At 41.7% G+C, this 26,316-nt stretch overlaps 1 protein-coding gene across 1 annotated transcript in view; it reads left to right on the forward strand.

The window, feature by feature from the left end:
- The window catches only part of Nlg2 (Neuroligin 2), a 127,988-nt gene that overhangs the window by 93,429 nt on the left and 8,243 nt on the right, over nt 1-26,316 (forward strand). Inside the window, exons 3-4 of the mRNA XM_022072495.2 lie at nt 14,082-14,228; nt 21,913-22,101. Of these exons, the coding sequence (XP_021928187.1) occupies nt 14,082-14,228; nt 21,913-22,101 (336 nt within the window). The remainder of the gene's footprint in view (nt 1-14,081; nt 14,229-21,912; nt 22,102-26,316) is intronic.

The raw sequence follows: 26,316 nt of genomic DNA on the forward strand, positions 1-26,316 counted from the left end.
ATTTTGACAAACGAGACAAAACTTCATTCCGAAACTGCGTATCTGTGAATCCGTTGGACTGAGAGAACATTCTTTTCTGTTCTAATTTTAAATGTTTAAAATTCTTTACGCGATCTTACCCGCTAACACAAAATTACGACGCGCGAGTTACGTGAAATCCGTCTAATGTATCTCACATTGCAAAAAATTACATTTCTTTTGGACAAAATTAAACGTGTAATTGTGTGTTTTCATAAAACCAGTTATGTGAAACATGTATATAAAATCACGCAATGCATTCACCAGTTTTCATTTGCATGGGCCCTTTGTCTTTTGTAACATTTTGGCAGTGGAGAATTGTTCAAGTCCCGTCTTGTGGGCTGTGCCCTCGCTCACTTGAGCTGTTGTCCATTTGATCAGAATCTTGAGCTCTCAGATATGGCGTCCCTCAAGCGTCGCATGAAAAGAAGTCCGAGGAGGTTAAGTCAGGTGCCACACGAAGTTGTCGTAACACCGGGTCGCATTCTTCTCCTTTCCAGTCCAACCGACTTCCTTAAGAAGAGTTCACGTTTCTAATAGACGCACTGCGTCTCATTACAGTGAAGCAGCGAGATTTGCGGAGAAACAAGTGTTTTAAAGTTTTCTCGGATGATTGATTGACCGCTTGAGTACGGATTAGCCTCCGTAGCATTGCAGACTAAATCCTTACCTGCCCGGCCGCTCCTCGAAGAACACTTCGGTGCATTCAGCCGCCGTAAAGATCCGAATCTGTGTAATTCTGGTCCATCCAATACGATAGCTTTCGGCAAATAAATTTATATTACCATGTACGAGCATTTGATTGTTTGTACGCGAGTCCACGAGCAGAGCACATTTCCATATTGATGATTGAGGAATTTCCATATGTTACATTCGAGGGGTGGTTAAGAGGCGTCTGCGAACTGAAAGCGGACAAATTATTGCCTGCACAGTTGCTTTATTCAGACACATTTTAATTAAACTGGCCAGCGATGTGAGCGGAACGTCCAATCTGTGCATTCTGTCAAACGCAGATAATACGCCGATTTCATCTTTGGCTGTCTGGTACATTGGAGGTGCGTGGGTTTGCTAAAACTATTGTTGCACCAAAATAGCTTATTAAAGGTAGGGCGTAAGACTTGTATTTGATGCTGAAGCACAGCATCACGGCAGCTAATCTGCCCGACGTCTCTTCCATTTTGAATCTATTGTACCAATGGCCAGTTGAAAATTCTGGTCTGCGAGTCAGTTTGTGGGGAAATGCGATATTATTAAATCCGTTTCAGCAATCTGACCACATTTCTGAGGCATTTTGACGACAATGATAATAGTAAAATTTTGTTGTTGTGTTGTATAGAAAACATTTTTCTCATATTCTTCAGTTTCAAGTGTTACGATGGCGCATTACTGCATCCGCCACTGATAATGGTATCTTAAATTTGTTGTGGTAATTAATACTTGACCCATATTATTATTCATTTTGAATCCCTTATCATTCATTAGCTTTTTCCAAATGAGCCGAACCACCTACGTTATGTAGTTTTATCTGACGGTGGAAACGTGTCTTTTTACATATTTAAATTAATGAATGAATGTTATACCAGAAGCCAGCCATCTTCGGACTCACTGCCGTGAAAACCTTAAATCCTACAATCTAACATCAAATAATATGCATCAGTTCAATGACGCACTATCGTAAAAAACGTTTAGGCAAAAAAACTACTACTTATGTGAAGATTTCCGTCTTCTGGGTTGTTGCGCTGTGTAGTCTGGTCGATGTTAACCAACGTTTCAGAGATCATACTGCCTCCATCATCAGGGCGATGAATGAGCCATCTACCAGACTACACGGCGCAATAACCCAGAAGACAGAAATCTTCATACTCTGAGCCTGCGCAGTGAGAACAGAAATCACAAATTGGGTTCTTCCTTCGATGGCAGAAGAATTTTCACTCCAATCCGTGGCATTTTTGCCTGCTAAATGACGCACGGAAGATCTTCTTGATTTGATTCCACTCTCACGAAAGTTGAGAGAAAAATTTAATATTCAGCATTTAGTTTTCCATACCAAGTCAGTGACGAAATGAAGCTTAGATTTCAAGATGGACACATTTCTTTCAACTCAATGCACAGTAGAAGACAGCATGTGTTCCATTCATTCGGTCTGCCTATGAAAACTCCAAATCCTGCAGAATTCTGAGATAAAATTGCTGCGACATAATACGCATCATACACGTGGTAAAACCTCTTCAATTACACGCATTATAGTGACGAAACAAGACAACAAAATTTCCCTGTGATCAGACGAAATTTCATAGAACGATGAATTACATTCTTAATATGGCCAGACTTTCTCTAAAAGCAGACGTTGTATAAATAATTATATTGAACAAACCATTCGTATCCCTTTTGAACATGAATGGCGAGGGGACAAGACGTAGAAATTCTAGTTGTAGGGTAGGATTGCCTCTTCACTCTCAACTTTAAACGAAATTCCTTACTGTCTTCGTTTCACGTGGATACAGGAATTAGGATGTCCACAGTCTAGTTTAGATGCACGAACGATACTATTTAATGCATTTCTGAACTGCGATGAGGCGTGTAAGTTGTCAATTCTTCAGGCGCGTCGAAGGCCGTTCTGAATGTAAATGCACTTTTCAATCATTACTTATTTTAATTGGTGTAGCTGTTAGCTTTCTACTAATTTACTCTCTAGGCTGATGTACGTTATTACTTTTGTATTAGCTGGGCCCCAGAATGGTGAATTTAGAGAGCGCGGAACATGCAGTCATGGAGCCAAGCTTCGATGAAGACTGACTGCTGTTGAAGAACTGGAACTTTACGTGGTTTTCTCCTTTTACTTCAGTTAACGGTTTCAAGCATGCACTCAGGACGCACAAACGCAGCCTCTGTGTGGAATAACTGTTGCCACAGCAACGAAAATGGGCATTGTCCTTAATCATAAAGTAGAAGAGAGCAATGCAAGAAATAATCTCCGATAAATGTCGTTCGTCAATAAATTATTGTTTAAAGTCGTAGGCCCACCCAGTGTTTCTGTGATGTGGTTAACGCGATTAAAATTATATTTTGTGTGTATTCCGTTTAAGACGTCAACAGTTGATCTTACCAATTTCATTTCGTAGCCAAAGTATTTTAAACACGCGTTCGTAACAAAAGAGGCGCACTGTTTGCAGTGAAGAACATTGAATCCGCTTTGTGCCCTCGCGTCTAGTCAAATCGTGCATCAAGTTACCTCGTCTCCTTTGAAGCTCTTTGCATGTTAATCGGTTCATCTTATTTTGATTCTATTTTCTTCGCATTTCTATATTCTTTTGCGCTCCGTTCGCCTCCGGTCTCCGGAGGCGCTATTGATTTCCAGTCCTTGGTGTTGCTTGCAGCCAGCCCGCTCCGTACAGAGACGTGCCCAGCCACCGTGAAATTGGCAGTCTTATTCGCGGCTTCAAATCCTCCTGAGTGAGTGAACGAACGTGTTTAATGGTAAACAGAGGGAAAGTGAGTGGAAATTAAGTGGAATAAGGTTGATAAATCGAAGGCCTTTAGGATTAACATTCGTTTCGCTATACGACAAGGCATTTAGAACATCCTCTGAACACATTTTTTCATATTTTCTTTTCAATTATGATTCCTCCTTCACATGTTTGCATTGCAGGCAAATGATTTGTTTTAAACTTCGGAAAAACTGAGGTCATTTATATTGTATCACAAGGATGACTAAAATGGAGACCCAGGATCTTAGTAACACACGTTTTGGTAAGATTAACTACTTTTAATAAGAATTGCTTTGTTATATTTGACGGGGACTGTGTGAGTGGGAAATGTAGAGCATACAGGAAGACCGAAATTCTTATATTTTGCGATAAAATTTGTATGAAAGTGGGCATTAAAGTGGTAGGCTATGATGAATCTTTTTAAGGTATGGTCCAGATGATACACAATGCAAGCTACATAATTATTTTATAGAGTCCATGAAGGCGTCCTTGTTCGGATGTGAGATTTGTGGTTCTGACGCCGAGTACAGAAATTACTGTTTTCTGTGATGTTAGTACGCGTAGTCTGGTATATGTGATATACGTTCCAGATTAACTTTGTGCTTCCATGATTAGAATAAAGATGGAACCAGAATACAGAGTGCAATTTCTCGGAAGACAGAAGACAGGCGTCTTCTCGTTACGTGTCTGTCGCCAGATTTATACACACAAAAGCACGTTAAAAGTAAAATTACGATATTGAAAATAGAGCCGAGGCAATTTCTGCGTGTACGCGTACTCCGACCGGCTTTCAAAATTTGTTGTCTGCCTTGATCAGGGCCTTACAGCTGATTCTCCTCTCCGACATCTGTGGGCTCGTCTTGACTTTTGTAAATGATACTTTGGTTTTAACATTATCATTCTAGCTGCACCTTGAGCATAGATTGAGTTCGGCAGGTTTTACGGTGAACGTTACGAAGTGCCATCTACAGAACGGAAATCGTGTTTCTAGAACACTTGATTACCCGCGGCAGCTTCGCTCCCGACCCGCGAAGGATCGAAGAGATATCAAGTCCTCCTGCACCCAGAATCATGCAGTTCCTAGGTGCGACCAATCATCACCAAAGACTTGTTGTAGATTAGGCAGATTACGTGGCAACATGGCGGATTTCTTTTGGTTCTGTCGTAAGCAGTGGCGTGTGAGACTGGGGCGAATGCCGAGGAGGAAAATCACGTCACATCTGAAGCCTGTGTGGACCCGAAAATATCTCAGCCAAGGCAGGGGAGATTGTGGGCTAAACCAGTTCAGTCAATATTCCAATATTTTAAGCCAACAAGTAGCGACAAACAACTGGCAGAAACAAGGACTTAGGCAGAGCCTGTCGTTTCACGTAAGTGCAGTGTATTTATGTTTACTGGCGAGCATAAATCGTTAACTTCTGTCATTATTTCTTGTAAAGGACACGTGCAGTCTTTGGCAATTCGATACCCACTCAGCAGTTGAAAACATTAATTGAACGAGTATAATGGCTCGTAGGTACCGAAGTGTAAACTACGAGATTGAATCTGCCACATGCAGGTCATCGCTATGTGATCTACAAATTTCACTAACTTCTTCACGTCACTCTTTGGGGTCTCTCTTAATGGGACTTACAGGTTCAGGCGCTGTCCACATTTCGTATCACTAGACGAGAGTGGCGACCATTAACTTGAAGCTGGTATCTGTAAGAAATTGGTATCTTGGGCTTTCAGAAAATGCCAAGATCTGCTCCGAGAGCAACAAGTGCGTCACGCGTAATAAACGCATCGCATTCAGTGCGTAGCCGAGTCCCGCTTTCCACAACCCTTCCCTTTAAAGTTTAATTTTATAAATTGCGCCGTATTTCGTCCTCGCTTCTCTTACTTCGTTTAGAGGAGAAGGGTTAGAGCAGCAGTCAACTGTTATTCCAGCTTGTAGCGTCTTCCTCCTTATTTGCAACTTTAATATGACTCTGGTTATTTCTTTTTTGGTGCAGAATGATTAAACCCCCCCCCCCCCCAAGTCACGATTATGAGATAGAGCAGGGTTGTCTGATTCTGAACATTATATCAATCCAATTTCAAGCCTGTGTTCGTAATTTATCTGAGGAGTACGTAAGAATTTCCAACATTGTAAGTCGTTTCATATGGAGCCTAATTAAATAAACCAGTTGTACTTACATTAAGTACGTTTACTTTACTTACAATAGTACAATTTTTTAAGCTCATCATTAAGCAGTTTTCTCCATGTCCCATCGTCTTCTCTCCTAGGCCCAAATATCCTCTCAAACACCTGCAATCTGTGTTCCTCCCTCAGAGTGGGAGACCATGTTTCGCACCCATACAAAAAACAACGGGAAAGATTATTGTTTGTATATTTTAATCTTTGGGTTCTCAGAAAAAATAACGTATCACGTTAATTAAAATTTGTCTTCTCATTAATGCATTTTTGATGGAAACAAATTAATCGAAGACCATATACATGGAAGAAAATAAACAAATGTAATACTGGGTAGATTCAATGGTTGTACATAACTAACAAGTCGTGTACCCCAAGACACATAATGAATTATACATATTCGTAACGAGGTATTTCATTGGAAACTTGCAAATAAGTTTGACTTCTCTGCAAATGTATACGACTTTCTACATTCATGGAATGACTTAGATAACAACACGTATCCATAAAAAATATAAATGATTATTCATATCGATGACGGCAAACAGGAGCTCACGTCACTGGACACATACGTAGTTCTGAAGTGCCACACCCATGCGAACGCAAACAACGAGACGCACTCACTGAAACGCGCAAATGAGTGTCACATCCATTGAAACAAATAAATAACTGGTCGCATGCATTGAAGCGTATAAATAACTGGGCACTGTAATGGAAACACAATAGAAGACAGCCATGTTCATGGAAAGGACAAAGGCATCAGTGGAAACACGTAAGCAGCTCGTCACATTGAAGTGTACGAACAAGTTCCGGCTGTCTTTAAACCGGAAAGAAAATTTATAAGTGAATATAATTTTTTCCCTATTTGTACACCATACTTTCAGAAACGTACTGAATTATACACATTTGAATTACGTACTTTGTAAAATCACAGATTTGATCATAATAAAATCAGTAAAACTGATTCATTGTACGGAAGTGTGCAATAACACGGACAAAGTTGTGATATTAAGGTCGCGTTGTGTTTGTAAAATCTATATATTAATTAAATTAATTAAAATCAGGAAGATCCTCCAACTTTATTTAGTGTTCTGTCTGACGACAGGTCCATTCTTTTGCCCAAAAACAGTTCGCCAGTTTTCCCTATTCTCAGCTTCTCGTTTTAATTCCTGAAACTTCACCTTCTTTCCTTGTTTAAGGTCGTCATCCTCCATCGTCCAACTATACAACCAAAATTTTCATCAACCCCCCCCCCCCCCCCCCCAAAAAAAAAAAACACGAATTTACACTTCGTCGACAGTACAACTTGAAAGAAAGGCCTAGGAAGGAATAGTTTCACATTTTTGTTCATAGTAGAGGTGCAATCATTAGAGGGGCACTCCTTCCCAACTTCCGGTTACAATAAACGTGATTCCAGTCCAGGGAAATCGCAGGTTCGTAAAATCACAGCTGCTCAGATACATAATAAAAATGTATCGAACCGTGTGGACGTGGAGCTCTCTTGTCACAGCCACCGGAGCGCGTGCTGAGAAAAACAGTAGCAATCTGTTGACTCCACCAGGAAAAAGTAGACACTCCGTCCATATCAGGACGGCGGCCGTGCGTGGTAGCGCGGTGCCAGCTGGAAGTGACAACCCTGCGGAGGAAATATAACAATGTCAGCAGAACAAGCAGAGCTTTCCACCAAGATGCACTCGTCTCGTATCTAATACGTGCAAACAGTGACCGATTCCTCGCCCAATTGGATGGACCCGTCGCAACGAAGCGAAAAGACGGTATTTTTTGGTGGCTGAACTCGATTCTAAGTGGAAACTATCCACAGATGCATCGAGCTTCACTTAAGTGGCCTGATTACGTCAGTGTGGATTTGGCTGCGTTCAATATGACAGCCTCGTATTTATCGGAAATAAGAATACAGATCACTCTTTTTATTAGCATTAACTGACATCATTTCAGACGAAGCCATTTTATTGTCTGACTTCGTACAGTACGTCCGTCTGTAACGGCATTATATTGTGCTACAATAATTTTATAAATTATCGTCCCATATTTACTGTGCAGAATATGTATTAGTAGTTCGAATAAATGTTCAGTGCAATCAAAGAGGGTTCACGATTTTCCTCAGTCTTGTTACACATTCGTATTTAAAGGTTCTGTGTTTCAATGTGAATGTAGACAATTCTGTTTGCAAAATCAAATGCTTCAAATTCATTCTTGTTTTTTTTTTAAGTATGTCAGTTATTTACACAAAATACGAATTACTGTGTTAGCCGTTAAAAGGATTATTTTCGATACCTGGCATCATTAATAAGATCTCAAAAGTCTCAAAGATTCAACCATGGAACTCATTCGTCTCTGCATGGACTCGGAGATCGTAGATAATGTTTCAGGGAAACTTCTGTCTTAATCTGTCTTTAATTGACTTTATCGTGGGTTTGATTTGTTACTTCGGATTTTTTATTTGAGATGAAAATCAGTACGGTTGACTTATGTAACGGAGACTCGGAGACTTTTTCGTAAACTTCGATGGTCACTCTGTGTGCTCTTTTTATTTGCGTTTGAAAGTTCACCGGCGAATTACACCCTGACAGGCAGACCCAGTCGACTGAAATCTTTCGATTCGTCTCGGATTCTGCAGCGTCGGAGTGCGTCCTCCTCTGACTCCCTTGCCTAAGTACGAAACGTCGACACACAATTTCTTCTTAATACACTTTTTTCGCTTTACGTTCAAAAGCCTGAGAAGAGTAGAAACACTTGTTAGCCGCAGATCAGTTGGTGACATGTTTTCCTACGGCTAGGGCGCCCAGGTTTCGATCCGCCATGTCCTCGATGGCTTTCGTGGCCGTAGAACGTAATTTATTTATTTATTTGTGAGCTTTTATTTATATTATTTGGTTTGTTCATACTTCATTCATATTCGGTACAACAAAAGGAGTGCAGTTAGTTTTCTAAGCGTGAAATGCTGAAATTGAATAGTTGCCATTCAAGGCGTCTGCAGTTTGGATTTATAATTTCAAGACAAAACAGAAGATCTGACAGATACACGTGATAAGAATAATTAGTGATTCGGGACAACGTGGTTTTAAATAAACGATTAAAATGCCAAATCGATGTTCTCTAAATTCAAATGTCGAAGCCTAATATTCTGGCCCGGACGTAACCGGGGGTTTAAGTACCATACTGAGCAACCACTGCACGGGCTTAAGGAAACAGGGACTTACTTCGAGCATTCCAGTGTCATCGACGGCCATAGTCATCCCTGCACGTCAGAACTGCAGATTCCAAACAAGCTCAAAGCATTCTAAAGCGTTTGTGTTTTTTGCTTTGTGACTGGGAGGGCCTTATTTTGGGGGCGTTCTTCATACAGAACCTCCTGGAATCTGTAATAATAGGATTTGGGTACTTCTACGTTAAGAGCAATCCATTCCTCAAATCCGGTTGGATTCAACGTCAGCTTGTTGTAACATCATTAACGATGTTTGCATCAATTTCGTTGTCTGTGTAGGAAGATATGATTTAAATGATGGATTTAAGAGGATGTGGCGTTAATTATCGGTCACAATTGACTCTTAACCGTTTGACCTTGAGCTAGAGCAAAAACCATGCGTTGTAAAAGGATGCTAGTGTTAATGAAATCTGTTGTTAATCAAAGTAGGGACGTGTCGACAAACTACAGCGAAACTCCTCATTATGAATGATATAACGATTATCTGTTCAGTCGCATTACATGCGGAGAGAGAGAGAGAGAGAGAGAGAGAGAGAGAGAGAGCGAGCTAATAGGCGCTTTCCTGCGAACGAATCAGCAAAGTTTGAGGACTTGCTGAGAGTGGAACTCAGGACATTCTGACAACTACAGCAGGAAAGGATGCTGGTACATCGAGAAGATATTTCAAAGTCTGTGTGTCTCCGCGTTGTTAATTCCTTTGCCCTTAATGTGCTATCTCAAACGAAACGGTACGCGTCTCATTTGTTAAACACTCCCTGAGGTCGCTAATTTGCTTTTTGTATTGCAGACTTCCGGATTAAAAGTTTGTCTTGGGTTGGGTCGACTGTGCTTTTGTGTGAGATCCTGAAAGAAGAATGAGGCCCGCCATTGCCACAGTCGTTGTTTACCTCCTCCTCTCCTCCCCGACTAACCTCCGACTGTCACAGAGCGTTACAGCCCAGACAATGCTGTTTCTGAATTAACGCAAATTGCATACGTCGCGTTACAACTCCCCTTCGGGGAGGAATCCACTTGCGCTGTAATCGGAACAAGAATCTCGATGCTGTCGCTTGTATTCCGCATTGCTGCTAATAACTTGTCTTTCCTGAAGAGCACTTGTAGTTGATGCAGTGTCACTTTACAGAGCCTGAAATAAACTGCCACATTAATTCCACGACGCGGTGCAATGTTTAGTCAGTACGTAAGAGGAACGTCCTCGCTTGCGGTGGAATTGTCGTAATATAAACGTGTTGAGCTTGATTGAAAGGATTCTGATGTGTGACACCGGAAGCGAATCGCGATTTGGAATGGAGTTAGAATCCACGCTGTAAACAACGACGTACAGCAGACACCTCCGGTTGTGCTAACATTAGGTGCTTAGAGCTGAAACATCCGTTCATATTTCGCGGAATCCGCATTGAGCCGGTGTACGAACTTAATGAGAAGAAACGTGCAGACGCTGTGCGGGCCTGCAGAAGAACTCGTAGTCCCTAGGATTCTGCTGATGCCACCGTCCTGCTTAGCAGCGCTTAAGAGGAATCAGACTGTGACCTAATCGGCCCCTACGTTATGAGCTAGCTACTAAGCAGTTTTCTGCCCTGAAAATAAACTAAACAAATGAAAACCGCTTATGTGCACGAGGCAAGTGGAGAGCGTAGTTATTCTCTTCTGCAACTCTGTGTGCACCGATCTCGGCCCCTTTTGTCAATTTTACAGAAAGATAAACCAATCAACGGGTTGATTTGTTGGAATTTTAATATTTTCTGACAGTGTCGGAGACGTAGAGGAAAAAGCTATAAGAATTAAATACGTGCTGTCATTTGTTCTGGAAAGTGGCACTTGAAACAAACTTTGGTGAATGAAATGATGTTGACGGAAGGGACGTACTGCGCTGGACGGAAAAGAGCAAAGTCACGGTCCATCATGGTTCTGCACATTTGGTCCGTTGTGTAATATGAAAGAAAATAAGTTGGCTTGTGATAGTAAATTGCTACTGTGTGGATCATCGTACTGTACAAAGCTTGGAAGGACACAATCCTGGCTGGTTTAAATTTAATGTCGAAAAATATTCAATGCGACTCCGTAAAAATTAGTAAAACCTCACTTCCTTCAAATTGGAAAAATCTTGATTCTGAACTCGTGTTCCCACTAAATATTTTGCTTTCTGATTCCAATTCTTTTTTTCAACCATTGATAGGAAGTTGGCTTTTCACACAGATTGCAGTTGCTTATGTTAATCACCTTCGGGTCTCTCTGTTTATAATCACCTTTAACCTTAAAAGTAATCTATAAAGAAAATGTTTAATTTAAAAAGTAAATATTTAAGCGAATTCGGATAGATTTATTCTTTAGCCTGAGTTTCTGTACTGAAAGGGGGTTCTTTGATTTTATGTCCTCAACTTGGAAACAATCAGACGTTTCTGTCTCCGTATAAATCAGAGTAAATACGCAAAGTCAGTAAAGGATTTTGTAAAGGCAAGGAATAAACAATGTCCTGCAGATAAATGAAGGAAACCTCGTTTTCCCGTGTCAGTACAAGTTCCTTGCAAACCATAAGACAGTATTTGTTTATCAGTTGTCTTGTAAGACACAAATGCATGTTTGTTCCAGACTTCTGCTCATTAAACTTATCACAGGGCTGATGTTCTCCTGAGTATTTGCTCTGAGAAGATTCTGTTTCTTAAAGCCGTAACAACACTCCGTCTAATGGAGCCTCAGTACGCTGGGATCCGTAATGAATTCTATTAGCTTATACCCTGTTCTCTTTCACAAAGTTAGGCTAAGCAAATTTCATTACGTCTTCGCTAGAGGAACCCAGCATAAGCACGTGCAGACTTAAAGCGCATAACCACTGAAATATAAGATTATTCCCGAACATAGCAAAATATACTTTGCCGTTATCAGTCAAAAATAGATCCTGTACCTTATAAGCACAATCCAGGCGGAAATAAACTTGAGAGATGAACAAGATTTAAACTTCTCACGGCCTGTAACTGCAATATATTAATCTAGAACTGATTAATACTTGATGATGGTGGCTCTGAACAATCTCCTAAATTTTACCATAAAACCACGGCTGATAGCCCGACGAATTTTCTAACATCCAGAAGCCTAAGCAGCATCTGAGATTCTCACTGCGCTGAATACGAAGAGACTGTCTTCTGAGTACTCCGTCATCAGGGTGATGATCTCCCTGATGATGGAAGCAGCAAGGACCTCTGAAACGTTGGTAAAACTCTGCCAGACTGCGCGGTGCTACAACCTACAAGACAGCCATCACTTTCACACATAAGCACAAACAACGAGAAAACGACTAGTCTTCAAACGAGTTTCAGCGCACAAACGTACCCAGAATCAGATTAATATATTTACAGTAAATCATTAGTTTCGTTCGGTTCTCTGTGTTACATATAATTCATAAACCGCAGGATCACATTAGCCATGCGCTCCAAGGCTTGGATCTTGATCATTACACACGCACCTTTCACTAGTTTCACTTGTTGAACTGCGTGTTTCAGCTCAATGCGGCCATCACGAATGTCCTCCTACACAGGAGCACACCGACCCCTTCCCTTCCTTTTGAAATGGAGGAACATACCTCATCCCACATCATTCTGCGACAAAGCACTACAAGACACACACAATGGCCGCACCTTCAATTGTTTCAATTGTCATTTCTTTCTAGCAAAAGTGGCATACGTCCACATTTCTTTGAGCCGTGTTTATTAACGAGATAATCTGCTGACGTCACTACCCACTACGAGGCCTGAAGAGAATCTTTGCAATTGCAGTTCACTCCGAGGAGTAAACGTTTCCAGTCTCGTTTATTGCAGAGTTTGTTCAGCAAATCGAGATTGTTAGGTGAATGAAGGTTTTTCATTTTGACTATTTTGTACCCCATCAGTGCTTCCTACGTTGGACTGCGTGTGACTGCGAATTAAACCTGGGACACGCCAGGCCGAATTCCTATCAGCTTAGTGTGAAACTATCAACAGCAAGCTACTAGGATCACCGAAATAATTTTTTTAAATGATCAAGAGGAATCTTTGCGTTCCTGAACTGAAGATTTTGTGCCGACGTGCAGAATGTCATCTGTACCACGACAAAGCGAGACATCACGTGAGCGGAACAAAGGCTCCATCTCGCTTCTCTCACTTTCCGAAACTGGAGAAGAACTTCTTGTCGGACGACGACGTAAAGCCAGCGGACGAGAATCTGTTTCCGTCAACAAGACTCGCAGTTTTGTCGTCGCGGAGTCATGAAGCTGCGTAACGTTTGATGGAAGCGTCTGCACCGCGGAGTAACTCTGTGAGATTGCATAACAACGATCTAGAAAGACACACCGGAAATAAAATGTCTCATTACTTTCCAGCAATTTTATTTACTTACAAAAATGTACAATTACAGAAGCTGTTTTCGTGAGTATTAACAAACTCCGAAGAGAATGTTCTTTATTGAGGAGCGAGTCAAAGTCAGTCGTGAAATTCCCCGCAAGTTCGCTGGTTCATTTCGTGAATCGTGTGAATCCAGGCCACGCCTTCAGATTTATCTGAATTTATATCATCGTACTCCCTTCTCCCGTGTTCCACTGCGGTCTCTTCTCTTCAGGGTGTTCCGACAAAAATCTTATACACATTTCCTACGTCACACAGGCCTCAGCTATCTTATCCTCCATGGCCTCCTCATCACAAAATATTTTTGTGTAAAATATAGTAAAATGTGAAATTATTCATTGCGCAGTTTTCTCTGTCTCCCCCTCTCTTCTCCCTTCATCAGGTTTTTGCGTTCTTTTGACAGTATAAAAACTGATTCTTGCTTGTGCCCTTGCAAAGAAAACGCCATGAGAACTTACGCGGGGCAATGGACGCCTTGTTGAATACGCGTTCAATAAATATTTATTTAATGATGAAATTAAAATCCCAGCCGCCAGTCATTCGAGTGACGCAGTGCATTTCTGAAGTAACCGAATGTAACCCTGAGGTTTTAGCAGTTCTCACGCTTTAAGTTCTTCTATGGACTAGGTCCGTTTTTGTAGAAATGTGGGTCTGCATCCATGTTACGTGGTTCTGTTCCGGCCTCGTGTTGTAATCGGATACTCCATATTCCGCTTCTCAGCAAAATTGTGTTAAAGCTTTTATTTCATGGAAAACCTCACCTTGATCACGCCGACGTAACCCAAGACCTCTTGTTGCAGATGAGCCCCCGGGTCCCCTGCCAGTCATCGTTTACGTCCATGGGGAATCTTACGAGTGGAATTCTGGGAACCCGTACGACGGCGGCGTCTTGGCGAGCTACGGACACGTCGTGGTCGTCACTATCAACTTCAGGCTCGGCGTTCTTGGTGAGTTCGACCACGAAAATTGTTCAGAGTCGCGCAGGCGCGCGTTTTGCTGGACTGTCGAGATCAATCGAACAGTCGACGGGAATGATTTATTAATTTGTTGATCGACGATTACTCATTTGGTCGATTAATTTCGTAACAAGTAGAACCTCGAGCCGGAGGCGGATTGAGTCGGACACTTGCCCCTGAATACACAACACGTGATTTTGTTTCACGTTTGCCCGAAATGTAAAATTCACAGGGGTGTATAATTTACTGTTCTCTGCAACTTTGTTCTTATATTTACGTTTATCATCTAATATTGCCTTTTTCTATTAACCTCGAAAACTTTTTCTGTTGCTCTGTGTCTGCAGCCGTGAAGCAAACCTGTGCGCTGTGGGTCGGGCCGATTCATCGGCCTCAGAACCCCCCCCCCCCCCCCCCACTTGCAAAAACAAACAGTAATGGAATTTTCAGTGATCCTCCGGTACATAAAGCTGTAAGTTCTCTTTCAAAGACGTCTCTGAATCCCGTGTTGAGTGACATCGGCCATGTTGGCATTACTGACGCGAACGATCATCAGCATAAATAAAAGAGCGTAAAAATGTAACAAAAGTAAAAGTTAGAAATTGTTAAAATTCGGTGACTTGCAATTCCTTGCTGTTTCCTGGTGATCAATTGCTTAAGTCGACGTCCTTCATTGAATAGAGTGGAGGACGCACGGACAGGCATAAGAAGGTCTTGATGGAGTTCCAAATATATTTATTAGGTGTTTTTTCACTCTCTGACACGAAAGAAGAATGAACTGTGCCTTCGCGTTCTTCCTGCGGGGTAGGCAACTTGATTGTTTCTGAACACACGCCGTGTTTGAACCCACACTTTCGCATCAGTGACCTCGTACCACGTTAGTGCAACAGTGACACGCGTGATTTGGTGTGAATGTGATTGATGTCACTGTGCTCCAACGAGTACACCTTAAAAGCTTTGTTTTGTTGACATCTGTGCGGAGGAATTGCAAACTGCCCAATCCGTTATCCTATTGTCCTCTTCATTTAACTGGAAATGGGATGGCACTCGGTTTCCATGTTTAAAACATGCGAGCGACTGCAATTCTTCTGATCCTGGGCATTGCATCGACGTCTGATGGTTTCAGTCTCAGACTGTCCAAATCAAACTGCGCAAATTCCACGTGCGCCATTATTACTATTCGGCTATGTTTAGCAAACGGCTTAGGTCTGAAGTTAAATTTGGATTTCATTTGCTAAGATGATTAATTCTATAAATGCTCTAATAGTCATTTGTGTTAATCGTAAAGCAGGTGACTTTGCGCGTGTGTGTGTTTGGGGGGAGCGGAGGTACATTCTTAACCTCGGCACTAGATGGAGGTGAGTGGTCAGCTTCACGCCCCGGCCGTGCTTTACCCACGGGAAATGACCCCAGTGCCCATTGGGTGGGGCTCAGAGCCGGTCTGGACGCAGAGGCTAGAAGAAAAATCCTCTGCCCCCGTCGGGTATCGAACCCCTGTCGTACAGTCTATACTGACTGAACTACCCCGACTCCATATATAAAAACTGTTGAATACAATCGCCCAGACTTACTAAGCTACAACATAAAACAGTCTTTCGATCGGAACTCCGGTCCCCCCCCCCCCCCCCGCCCGGAAACAATCGATGCTTGCAACTGAATATCCCTCCCTTTGTTAGCGTCAGATTCCACATAGAGAAATTCCTTTGGTCCGATGAATCGTAAACTGTGTTCTATATATGCAGCCTCTTTCATGCCTACGAAGAACGTGAATTTGAGACAGCAAACGCCGTTCCTAACAATTCTGGCTCGTTTCTTCTGTCTGTGCTCTCGCAAGAATCGTGAGTAGTTATGGGACCGTTTGTGATCCCGAAACTTGTAATTGGCGCCACTGACGTGAGAGTTGTCTTGGGCAAATGGCCTCCGCGTTGCCGTCATCCTTCGGGACCTCCCCGTGGTTTCCTTGGCGGCGTGAAAGATGAATCCCCGACGACGCGGACAGATGCGTGCCTCATGTCTCATGAAATAAATGTTTTTGAAAATTATTTTGCTTTTATAACTGTGCAGCAATTCCAAAAACGTAGGCAAATTTTCCGTCAATAAATATAGCACAGAATTAAAACCTTAAGTGGGCTAATACTGGCAGTGAAGCAATGTTAAGTCAAAACTTGTGACAAAGACAGAGAAATTCCTATAACTCCGGCATCTTCCAGTATTTAGTCTGATGTTAATCGGAATAATGTTAGAGACTATCAGCTGCCTGTTAACTTGTACTGGCACAATCGAGAGGTTTCGTTCAATTCTTATGTTTGCATCGGTGATATGTTAACCAGATAATTACTTTCTCTAAATGTAAGGTCCATGTTCTGCTTTTAAAATCACTAAAAAGAATTCCTATAAACATACAGGCGCCATCTATTTTATGCGATTATGGAAATTCGACGCCCGACATCGGCATTGGATTCAATCAGCTGCGACAAATGCCTGGAATTTTTTAACGTCACAGAAATTCTTCGCGCCACTGCATTCAGACTAACAAAGAACATTTTCACAAAATTTGTGATCTTTTTGTAATTAATCTGTTATTTCGCACAGTTTTTCACTAACAGAGCGCAGGAAAATAGGTCAAGGTGTTGTTAAGAAATAAGTCATTTCCACATTTTGTGAGGAGTATTCCCAGGCTTAGAGAAGCTCGTTCAAAAATGCCTCGACGCCGTTGCTGACAGCCACACACAATCAGCGCTGTTCAGAGATTGTGAGATGTGTTTCTTTCACTGTCAATGACGCACACTAAATAAACTCAGAACAAAAGAGCCAATTACTCTAAATGGCATTTCTGGTGCATATCATGGAACGGATTAAATTAATCGATACGTGCTTGAAGAGTGGATTAACCACAACCGAGTGAACAGTGGCTCCGTGCTTGCACTGAAGAGCCATGTTCGGAATGCAATTAGACATTTATGAGCAAGGACTAATTAATTTGACACAGGAAATAATTCTACTACTCATTCCATCGGGTCGTACGGCCAGTTGATGTTAAACAGATTATGCCTTTCCATTGGTTTAATCGCTAATGTTTCGGCACACAACATTGTAAACTCAGGTCGTCATCCAAGATGACTGAGCAATTACTGAGTCGTTAGTGGAAAACAATTTGCTTAATCGAATTGTTAATTTCTTTATAGACACATAATAGACATGAACGAGAGAGTGGAGCCCTTTATGGTTGTGATAACTATCCATAAGATTTTGTTTTCCGTAATACTGCACCTCAGCCTGACTGTTGGTGGAGGCAACTGCGTTTTTAACATCAATTGAGCCCCCCTGATTAGATTTTATTGCATTTTCCATAAGCCTATAGTTGTAGAAAAGTTATAGGCCACAACATGACGTGACCTGCGTGTGTTATATCGATCTGATCGAGATTAATTTAATTGCATTTACCAGCATTTGCAGTGTTGCAGGGAGAGACCTCAATGTCTAAAATCGGATTCTGTCGAGGGGCTTCGCCTCATTGATAGTGATCACTAGGTTTAACACAGAAACTTCACTACGCAACCTTGCTCATTCGTCTATGGTCGTCTGTAGAAGATCAAAACCCGCCCTTATTGGGCTGTGTTCTAGAAAGAGGTTTATTTGTTTTTAATATTCCTTCATATTTATGTTTTGAGCTCTCGTTATATTTTTATTTATTTTTTACTTTGATCTGGCAGTGGAATTTTGGTAACTTAGATGAAAACCGAATTGATGTCTAGTGAGTTGGTACAGCTGGTACTGTGTCATCAGTCGCTGAGCTAATTAACACAATTGTGATGTGGTTACAAGCACTGAGGCAGTTCTCCTGAGCCTCAGAATTATAGAGAAGCTCTCGGATAGGCTTAATATGCAGCACAACACCAATTCCTTCTTTGTCCCAACCGGATCTCGTAAGTCGCTTCACGATCACTCCTTTGTAAACATCCGGTTGAAGAGGCAACCAACATGGAAGAAGGTATTATTTAGCGTCGTTAAAGGAAAGTGAATTTAATCTCTTAGACGTTAATGGTGACTATGTATACCACTTGATTTTCTTTGCACTCCTCTCGCAGTCTGTTTATAGATAAATTTACTTCTGACAACGCGCGTTCTTCTCAAGGTCATTTAAGTACATGTAACGATCAGGAAATGAATTTTCTTGAACGTAAGAGCAACGTTTCTGAACGTATCTAGAAAATTTGTGCCCCTTAAAGACCCAGAGTCTTCGTCAACGGAGCTCCGTCTGCCTGAATGTGGGGCAAAAAGGTGGCCGATTTTCTTATTTCTGTACGAACTCCCTCTCTCAGGACCAAGAATTCTCTTGTAACGAAGTGCCTGAAGAAGACCACGTACGTCGTCCCGCTCACTCCCATTTTTCATTTCCAAATAAACTGAACCCACTTCGATTAAGTCTGATATTGGGAGTCTTCTGTGAAGATTGTCAAGTGGATTTCATTCTACTTCATATCTGGTTCGACATAAAACCGGTTTTACACAAAGTGCAAATCTAAATTTTTGGCGACTACGCCGAATGGATGAGATGGTCGGGGAACGTGTGAAATGCGCATAAACTCGTGGCTTGAAAATATAAATAGAAGATCCCACTTGTCAGATCTGGGCGCAGATGGGAGAATAATATTTAGAAGTACATTACGAAAAATAGCGTGTCACGAGGTAGGCAGATTTATCTGGCGGACTCTTGTGAAGACGCTAATGAACCTTAGGTCTCCATAAAATACAGAGAATTTATTGAAAGCAAGCGATTGTAAGCGTAACAAGTACTACGCCATGGAAATAGCGTATTTAATTGAATAACAGGAGCTAAATTTGTGACTTTGTGCGATGTTAGAATTTATGTAGCCTACATTTGTGCTTACATAAGGACCAACAAGTTCTGCAGAACGCAAAAGACCTCATTTAGAAAACACCGTAGCATTTTTTCGACTCATACTCAGTTGCTTACGCGTCTGAAATCGAAAGCTGAACTGACTATCTTCCTCTGGATCGGACGTGTGTTCTACAGGAATTGAGCGCAGTCCGGAAGTGAAGCTTTTTCCCTCGTCCGGAGTGGTTCGGGCGGCTCCGCGTCCTTTTGTGGACCAGAACCGCGTCTGGCAGCGCCTTCAAGCGTACACGATAATTCGTTGGCTTCTTCCGCGCCCATGACGGATTATAGTCGCTGTGAGAGAGGGGATTAATTGACCGGGCCTCGTCTAAACACCATTTGAGCGGGAGTTGAATGTTTGCTTGGAACTTAGAACGACGAGCTGCTGCTTAGTAGAGACTCAGAGTCAGTGTTTCGAAGACCGGGTCGATCAACACTGAAGGCGGTGGCCCCTTTTGTGGGACGCCGATTCAGACTCCGCGCAGTCCGTGCGGAAACAGTTTTGTAGAGCCGAGATAACAGAAGCATAAATTATAAATATGAGATCTAGACTAAAGTGGCTCAGATCGGGGTCTAATGCCCCGACTTTTTCGTTACTGGGACGAACTTTTGTGTGCCGTAGTTGGATGCTTGCGGATTAGTAGAATAACCTTTTAAAGGATTTCATAGAACACTGTACTGGTTGGTTACAAGCGAATGTGTGATTGTGGCGATGGCGGTAGCCACCAGCAAGCGTTGTCAGGTATAGACGAAGAATATTAGAAAATATTGAGTGCCTTGTCCACCACTAAACATGAATGTAAGGTAAACAAATAAGGGGAAAACGTTGATTAGTGAATATTCACATCCATAAAATAAATTCACGGAAGTAAGCAGCAGTCTGGAGTCTCCACGAGGACAGTTCCAGGCTTAACGTGACGCTTACATCAACAAAGTCGTGATGGAGTACAGGATAAGTTTCAAGTTGGCTCATCAATCACTCGCCCATTGTGGTTGGCCAACAGGAAATGGGCGATGAGAGAAAGGAGGAACAATGGCTTCAGACTTGGCTGGTGTGAGTGGCATCAACCAAGTAGAATGAGCTTCGTGGGACAGGTAGAAGATCAGAATTGTAGCCGGAAAACCTGAAGCAAAGGAGGATAACATTAAGATTGATCTCGCGGAAAAAGGGTTTGAACGCTGTTGTTCGGATTTATCCCTGAGACGAGCTGTTGTGAATGCGATGATAAGCCTTAGGATCCCGTAAAATAAGTCAATAGTAGGCCCCTTTGTCCGTCTATGGTTGCATTTCAACATTGGGTTAAATGAACTAACTAATTAACTGTGTAACTCCGCGGAGCAGACCTTCTTGGGAAGCTGAAAGTCGCTCAGCTAATCAACATCAGCTTTTTGAAACATTGAGTTCACGACATTTAATGTGCAAAACCAAAATACTAGGAATTGTTGAGACCGAAGGTGTGATGTACCAAATCAAACCCCACATTCTTAAACCTTGTGAGAATTTGTAGTTAGTATGCTGGTGAAAATAATGCTCTCATTAACACACTGGGGACGTGATACCAGATTGTTCCATAAATTGTAGATAATTAAAATAGGTAAATTAATGTTTCCCTTACGAATAAAATAAATAATTACAGTTTTACCTTCAATGCTATTACCCAAACACCAATTCGTGCTGCAAACGTTTACTGTCGTCAACATTCCTGATACTACGACATATCTTTAAGTCGTCAGCAAACACAAGATATTGAGAATTATAAATGGATTCACGTATATCAGTAATACATATTATAAAAGTGAAGGGCCTAAGGTGGAACCTACTAACCTACCTACTTACAATATGTGGAAACGAAAGTGTTTCATAAACACAGACAAAAGATTGCGTATTAACCATGTAATATTATTAATAATAAACCTAATCCTAATTAGTTAATAATTACTAAAGCATATGTTAGTTTCTGCGGATGTTAATGAATAACAAAACTGCACATTAAGAAACTTCACACACTCACACTGCGATGAAAGTTCTTCTGTGCAGAGCGAAGTGACCAGAGCGCGAAATTCATATTGTACCTCCATCCGCCTTCTACGCCTCTGTGGAATGGTGCTTAGATGCGGGAGTGGCTTTACCCTTCGATCTTCGAAAGCTTGGGTATTCTAAAAATGTTTAATAAGATCTTGAAACGTGAAGCGGCCGCTGTTGGGTGGATTCTGAGCGTCTTGTATCTTTATATCTCTCGTAACTATGAATTAAAAATGTCTTTGTTCCCTCAGAGCCTTTGAAATGGCTAGTTTATTAGTTTATTGCCTGCGGATTATAAAATAACACAGCGTGATTTATTTATGTTTATCATAATTTATTTCCGTGACACGCAAAGACAAACTCGCTGTAAGTGTCGCATAATTAATGACAAATCTTTACTCTCTCTCCGGGTAAAATCACTAGTTAGTTACGTTTGTTGTTAGGTTCAAAACTTAATATGCACCAGAACGTCTTTCTTCTTAAAGGCGCCGTTTCGGCTAAAGGACTTGTCTGATTACGTAGACAGAACCTCCTCGATTTGCTGGTTGTTTATTCCACAATTACTGGGTTGTTGTATGTATTTGACAGGCGCTGCTCCATCGATGCTTCTTAATATTATTTTGCGCGTTGTTGTGTCAAGCTGAGTCAACTGCAACGAATGTCAGCAGTGTAGACTCGGAGCATCTGATCACTGAACACCCTGTGACGTCGTAGCTGACATTCAAAGCGTCAAAAGTGATGCTTGTGCTCTGCAGGTTTCTTGAAGACCGGGGCGCGAGGCAGCGCACAGGGTAACTTCGGGCTCATGGACCTGGTGGCGGGCCTGCACTGGCTGCGAGAAAATGCCGTGGCCTTCGGCGGCGACCCCGAACGAATCACGCTCTTGGGGCACGGAACAGGCGCGGTGCTCACCAACATCATCGCAGTATCGCCTGTCGCCAAAGGTAGGACACAGTTCGATGCCAGGCGCTGTGACCCATGCGATGGGTATTTGGAGCTCATGCCTTGGAATAAAATGGTCAGGGCGTGAAGCTGACCTCTCACAAGCCGTTCTGAAGCCCTGTAAAATATGTAGAGTATGACAGTACTTTTTCTTGGGGACGTAGGATTCGCTACCCTCTGACCATCACTTTCCAGCAGTTAACAGCAGGAAAAAGCCATCAAAGATTCGATAATGTGAGTACAGTTTGGCTTATCAGCTTCCTGTATCAATGTATTCGCTCGCTCCATTCTGCATAAAGGGACTTGGAACCCTTCCCAGGTTTATAGATCAGTTGAACGTACAAGAATGCTATCGGCTATACCAGCCCAGACTTCTACTTACGTGGTCCTTAATTAAGCGCTATTGACAGACAGCTGCGCCCAGAGGTGTAATACTTGTGTCAGTTCTGCGCCGAGTTAAAATGTCTCGCACACAATTACTCTACGTAGATGGAGTTAAATGTCAAGTTTTGGGTTCCTGTGCCTCCCTTAGTAAAGCAGTCATCTTTCGATGATTAATTAAGATACTACATTTGTGCCAAAGCCGTTACGAAGATCTGTAAAGTTTCTAATTACTCCTGGATGATTGGGTTTTTAGAGTTTGTTCATAGTCTGATGTAAAATCACACAACTTTTCGAGGCCTTGATCTGTCTCCTCTTCAGGTGCTCTATGGGGTCCGTTAGAGTGAGTTAACCCCAATCATTGTACCAGTGACTGGGATTAGCACCTAAAGACGAGGACAGATCCAATCTTCAAAACGTTGTGTAATTTTACATCAGACGATGGAAAACATCAAAACACTCAGCAGTCTGTATTATACCATTATCAGAACCCTACAGAATCGAAAATAATTACTTCTATAATCAATTATTTGTATTCACGTTTACTGTTTTAAAATTTAAGAGAAATTAGAACTGTAATAATTGACGAGAAATCTTTATGTTTCAGTTGAAGTCGAACTGATTCTCAAAGTGGCCAGCCATGATTTAGTGTTGAAAGACATGACTTCCAGCAAATGTGAAACAGAACACAACATTCTTTAAAATAACCTACTTTAAAATAATATCATTTGAAATTGGTAAAATGATGAATGCCCAGTGATCTGTTGTGCGGTAGGACGACTGACCCCTGGATCGGAAGCAGCCCGCCTCGCCTTCATTCCGGAAAGTCACATTCAGTATCGCAGTCATTCGACGTAAATTATTCTTCAGAATCAGAAATAAAAACCAAGACTTCAATCCTATTTACATTAAGCCAACATTTTGCCACGAATCTAGTCAGAATAAGCGTTTCAAGGTCACGCGGCTGAAGCTTTGTCCGCTCGTTGCACGCTGATTAAAAAGTCTCTTCAGCTGGAAACGTGCGAAATCTCGTCCTGAACGGCAAAATTACAGCCGCCCGTCCCAGACAAAAGTTTGACAGAAATTTTGGAAGATCGTGGGTTAAAACAATGTTTATGAACGTAATCGATTACGCGACGAAACATTTACTTCAAATTTAACTAAGACTTTGACATTTATGTTAAACCAGCTGAAATATTGCAAGTTTGATCATGATATTACGATATTTAGTAATATTTTATGAATAATTCACAGTAAACTGTATGAATTTTAAGGAATTATCCTCGACGAACATTCGCTTTCTGTGGAGACCACGTCTAGTTCCGGCATCGTATAAAGACTGTGAGGGTCCACAGAAGTTAGACGAAGATGCCAGAAATTCTGTGGTATGCAGACAGACCTATATCGACTCATCAAGCGATAACTTGATTCCTTTTGGTTACTTAGAATATTTATGGATACACCAGAAATTCTGAAGCATGTATTTGAAAACATAAATGAACACTTTCAGTAAGCGTTCGTGCGAACATTGTGTTCCAACGACGTTATGACGAGGAAGATCCTTGGAAAGGGTCCCGGTTCGGACTAGGCGTTGGGCATTACCTAGGGGTGTCTCCAGGTGGCGAAGACCCCGAAAAGGACTAGCTCCCCGTGGATGTAGGAGCCTCTCTTCGCACTTCCGGTCCTCATCAGACCTGGATGATCTGCTCTGAGATGGCAGAAGACCATGGGAGTCCAACCTGGCAAACCCGGGGGGAAGGAGTCAAAGCAAGATGGCTCAAATAGTACCAATAGGAATGACAATAGGAATTTTAAAAAAATTCGGAGTAATACGAATAACAAAAGAACTACAAAAATAATAAGAGCATCAGGATTAAGAATAACTACAGAAGTGAGAATAGAAACACGAGTATCAACAGCAAGAGAATTACAACAGAAATATTAATTACAATAAAAAAACAAATGACCAGTGGATAATTCATGCGGGCTGCGTATCTCATAGGAAAAACCCTTCAGACATGGACGGGCCCTTGAAGGTGTTTTCCACTAACACTCACACCTGAAAAGTGTAACATTTGAAATGGTCTCGACTGTACGGCATCTTTTCTTGCCAGAAGCTTCGTGTCTGTCTGCCGAGTTTTAATTCCGTGAAACCTGTTCCTTAAGATCGCAGAACTGCTGTGATCCTTGCTACAAACTCCTCCGAAATTAACTCCGCCGTCTTCGGAAGCATAACTGCACTTCATTACAGATTTAATTTAGATAAATGACGTTGGGGATGGGCGTTCATGTCGTAATCGAAGATAGCCGTCCAGGCAGGCGCGCGCTTGTCACTCGTGTTTGCTTGCTGGTGTGGACGTACAGTCTTCGTGACGAGAAACCCTGAAGAATACCGTCGACATAGTCGGAGAACACTTCGAGATAATCTGTACGTAGCTACACTCCGAGCAGAATGCTGAACCAGATGTTCGAGGGTGTTCTTGAAGCGACTGCATTCAGTTTATGGACGACTAACCAGGAACTGGTTCAGTGTTAAGAATCACTTCTGTAAGTCCTTTGAAATTTAGAAGGTAATGTGTAAGTTTATAGAATAAATCAAGAGCAGATTAAATTCGGGGAATGATTGCTGTAATTCAGTGCAAAATCTTTTGTCCTCCCGTCTCATATAAAAAAACTGAAAATTAAATTATACAAAACAATAATCTTGCCTGTTGTTTTGTATGGGTGCGAAACTTGGTCTCTCACTTTGAGGGAGGAACATAGATTGAGGGTCTTTGAGAACAGTGTTTTGAGGGAGATATTAAGACCTGAAAGGGAGGAGGACGGATCATGGAGAAAATTGCATAATAACGAACTTCACCGCCTGTGCTCCTCTCCTGATATTGTCAGGGCGATTAAAATGAGGAGGATGGGAGGCCTGAAGGGAGGAGACCGCTGGGAAGACCTAGGATAACATTAAGATGGACTTTAAGGAGACAGGAATCGATGGAGCGAACTGGATGCAGCTGGCTCAGGATAGAGTCCGATGGCGGGCTTTTGTAAACACGGCGATGAACCTTCGGGTTCCATAAACAACGTGACATATTCATTGACAAATCGAGTATATACTAATCGACTTTTCGAAGAAATTCCTGCACCATAGAGAGAGAGAGAGTGAGTGGGTAAGAAGAGGTTATAATTCTTTACTCTCTTACAGCCGAGTGTGATGATAGTTCGTGCGATTTGCGATCATTGGCGTGGGTGTAGTTCTTTCTAACTTCGGCAAATGAACTGTGAATGAATCGATACATTCGAACAAGATGTCTACGCTTGGGAAGCCGTTGAAAGTCATAGACCTATAGAATCAAGTTACAAATACAAACGGTTGCTGATGCAATGCAGTGGGATGTTTTGTGAATATAAATATAAGTTTCGACAGGAGAAATACTTTGCTCAAATTAACTTTTACTGTACAGTATTTTCCTTCTTAATTTAATCTGTTACTGGTATTCTCTATACAAAATCCTAAAACGACTTCCACTTTCAATAAGAATTACTTCGGAATGAAGATTTTCTCACAGAGTCGAAGGCTCGTGTGACCTCGAATGGCGCAACACCAATACCAAATTTCGCTATCACTGAGTAACTGGATAAAATCGTGTTTGTTTATTTCTTTGCTTACAGACTGAATTCCCTGTTTACTCAGTTATTGCCTTAAATATTGATCGGCGTATTTATTTATTTATTTGTTTGGTTTTGAATTTAATTTTCAAATACTCCTCACACTTTATTTCAATGGATTAAATTACACAGAGCTTTATTTGGTCGCTGAAAGTGTTAATTCGAGAGGAGCGACA

Source organism: Zootermopsis nevadensis, unplaced genomic scaffold (genome assembly GCF_977971745.1).
Source record: "Zootermopsis nevadensis isolate Lab colony 2312 unplaced genomic scaffold, Znev_1.0 Znev_ptg000011l, whole genome shotgun sequence".
In the NCBI taxonomy this organism is placed as follows: domain Eukaryota; kingdom Metazoa; phylum Arthropoda; class Insecta; order Blattodea; family Termopsidae; genus Zootermopsis; species Zootermopsis nevadensis.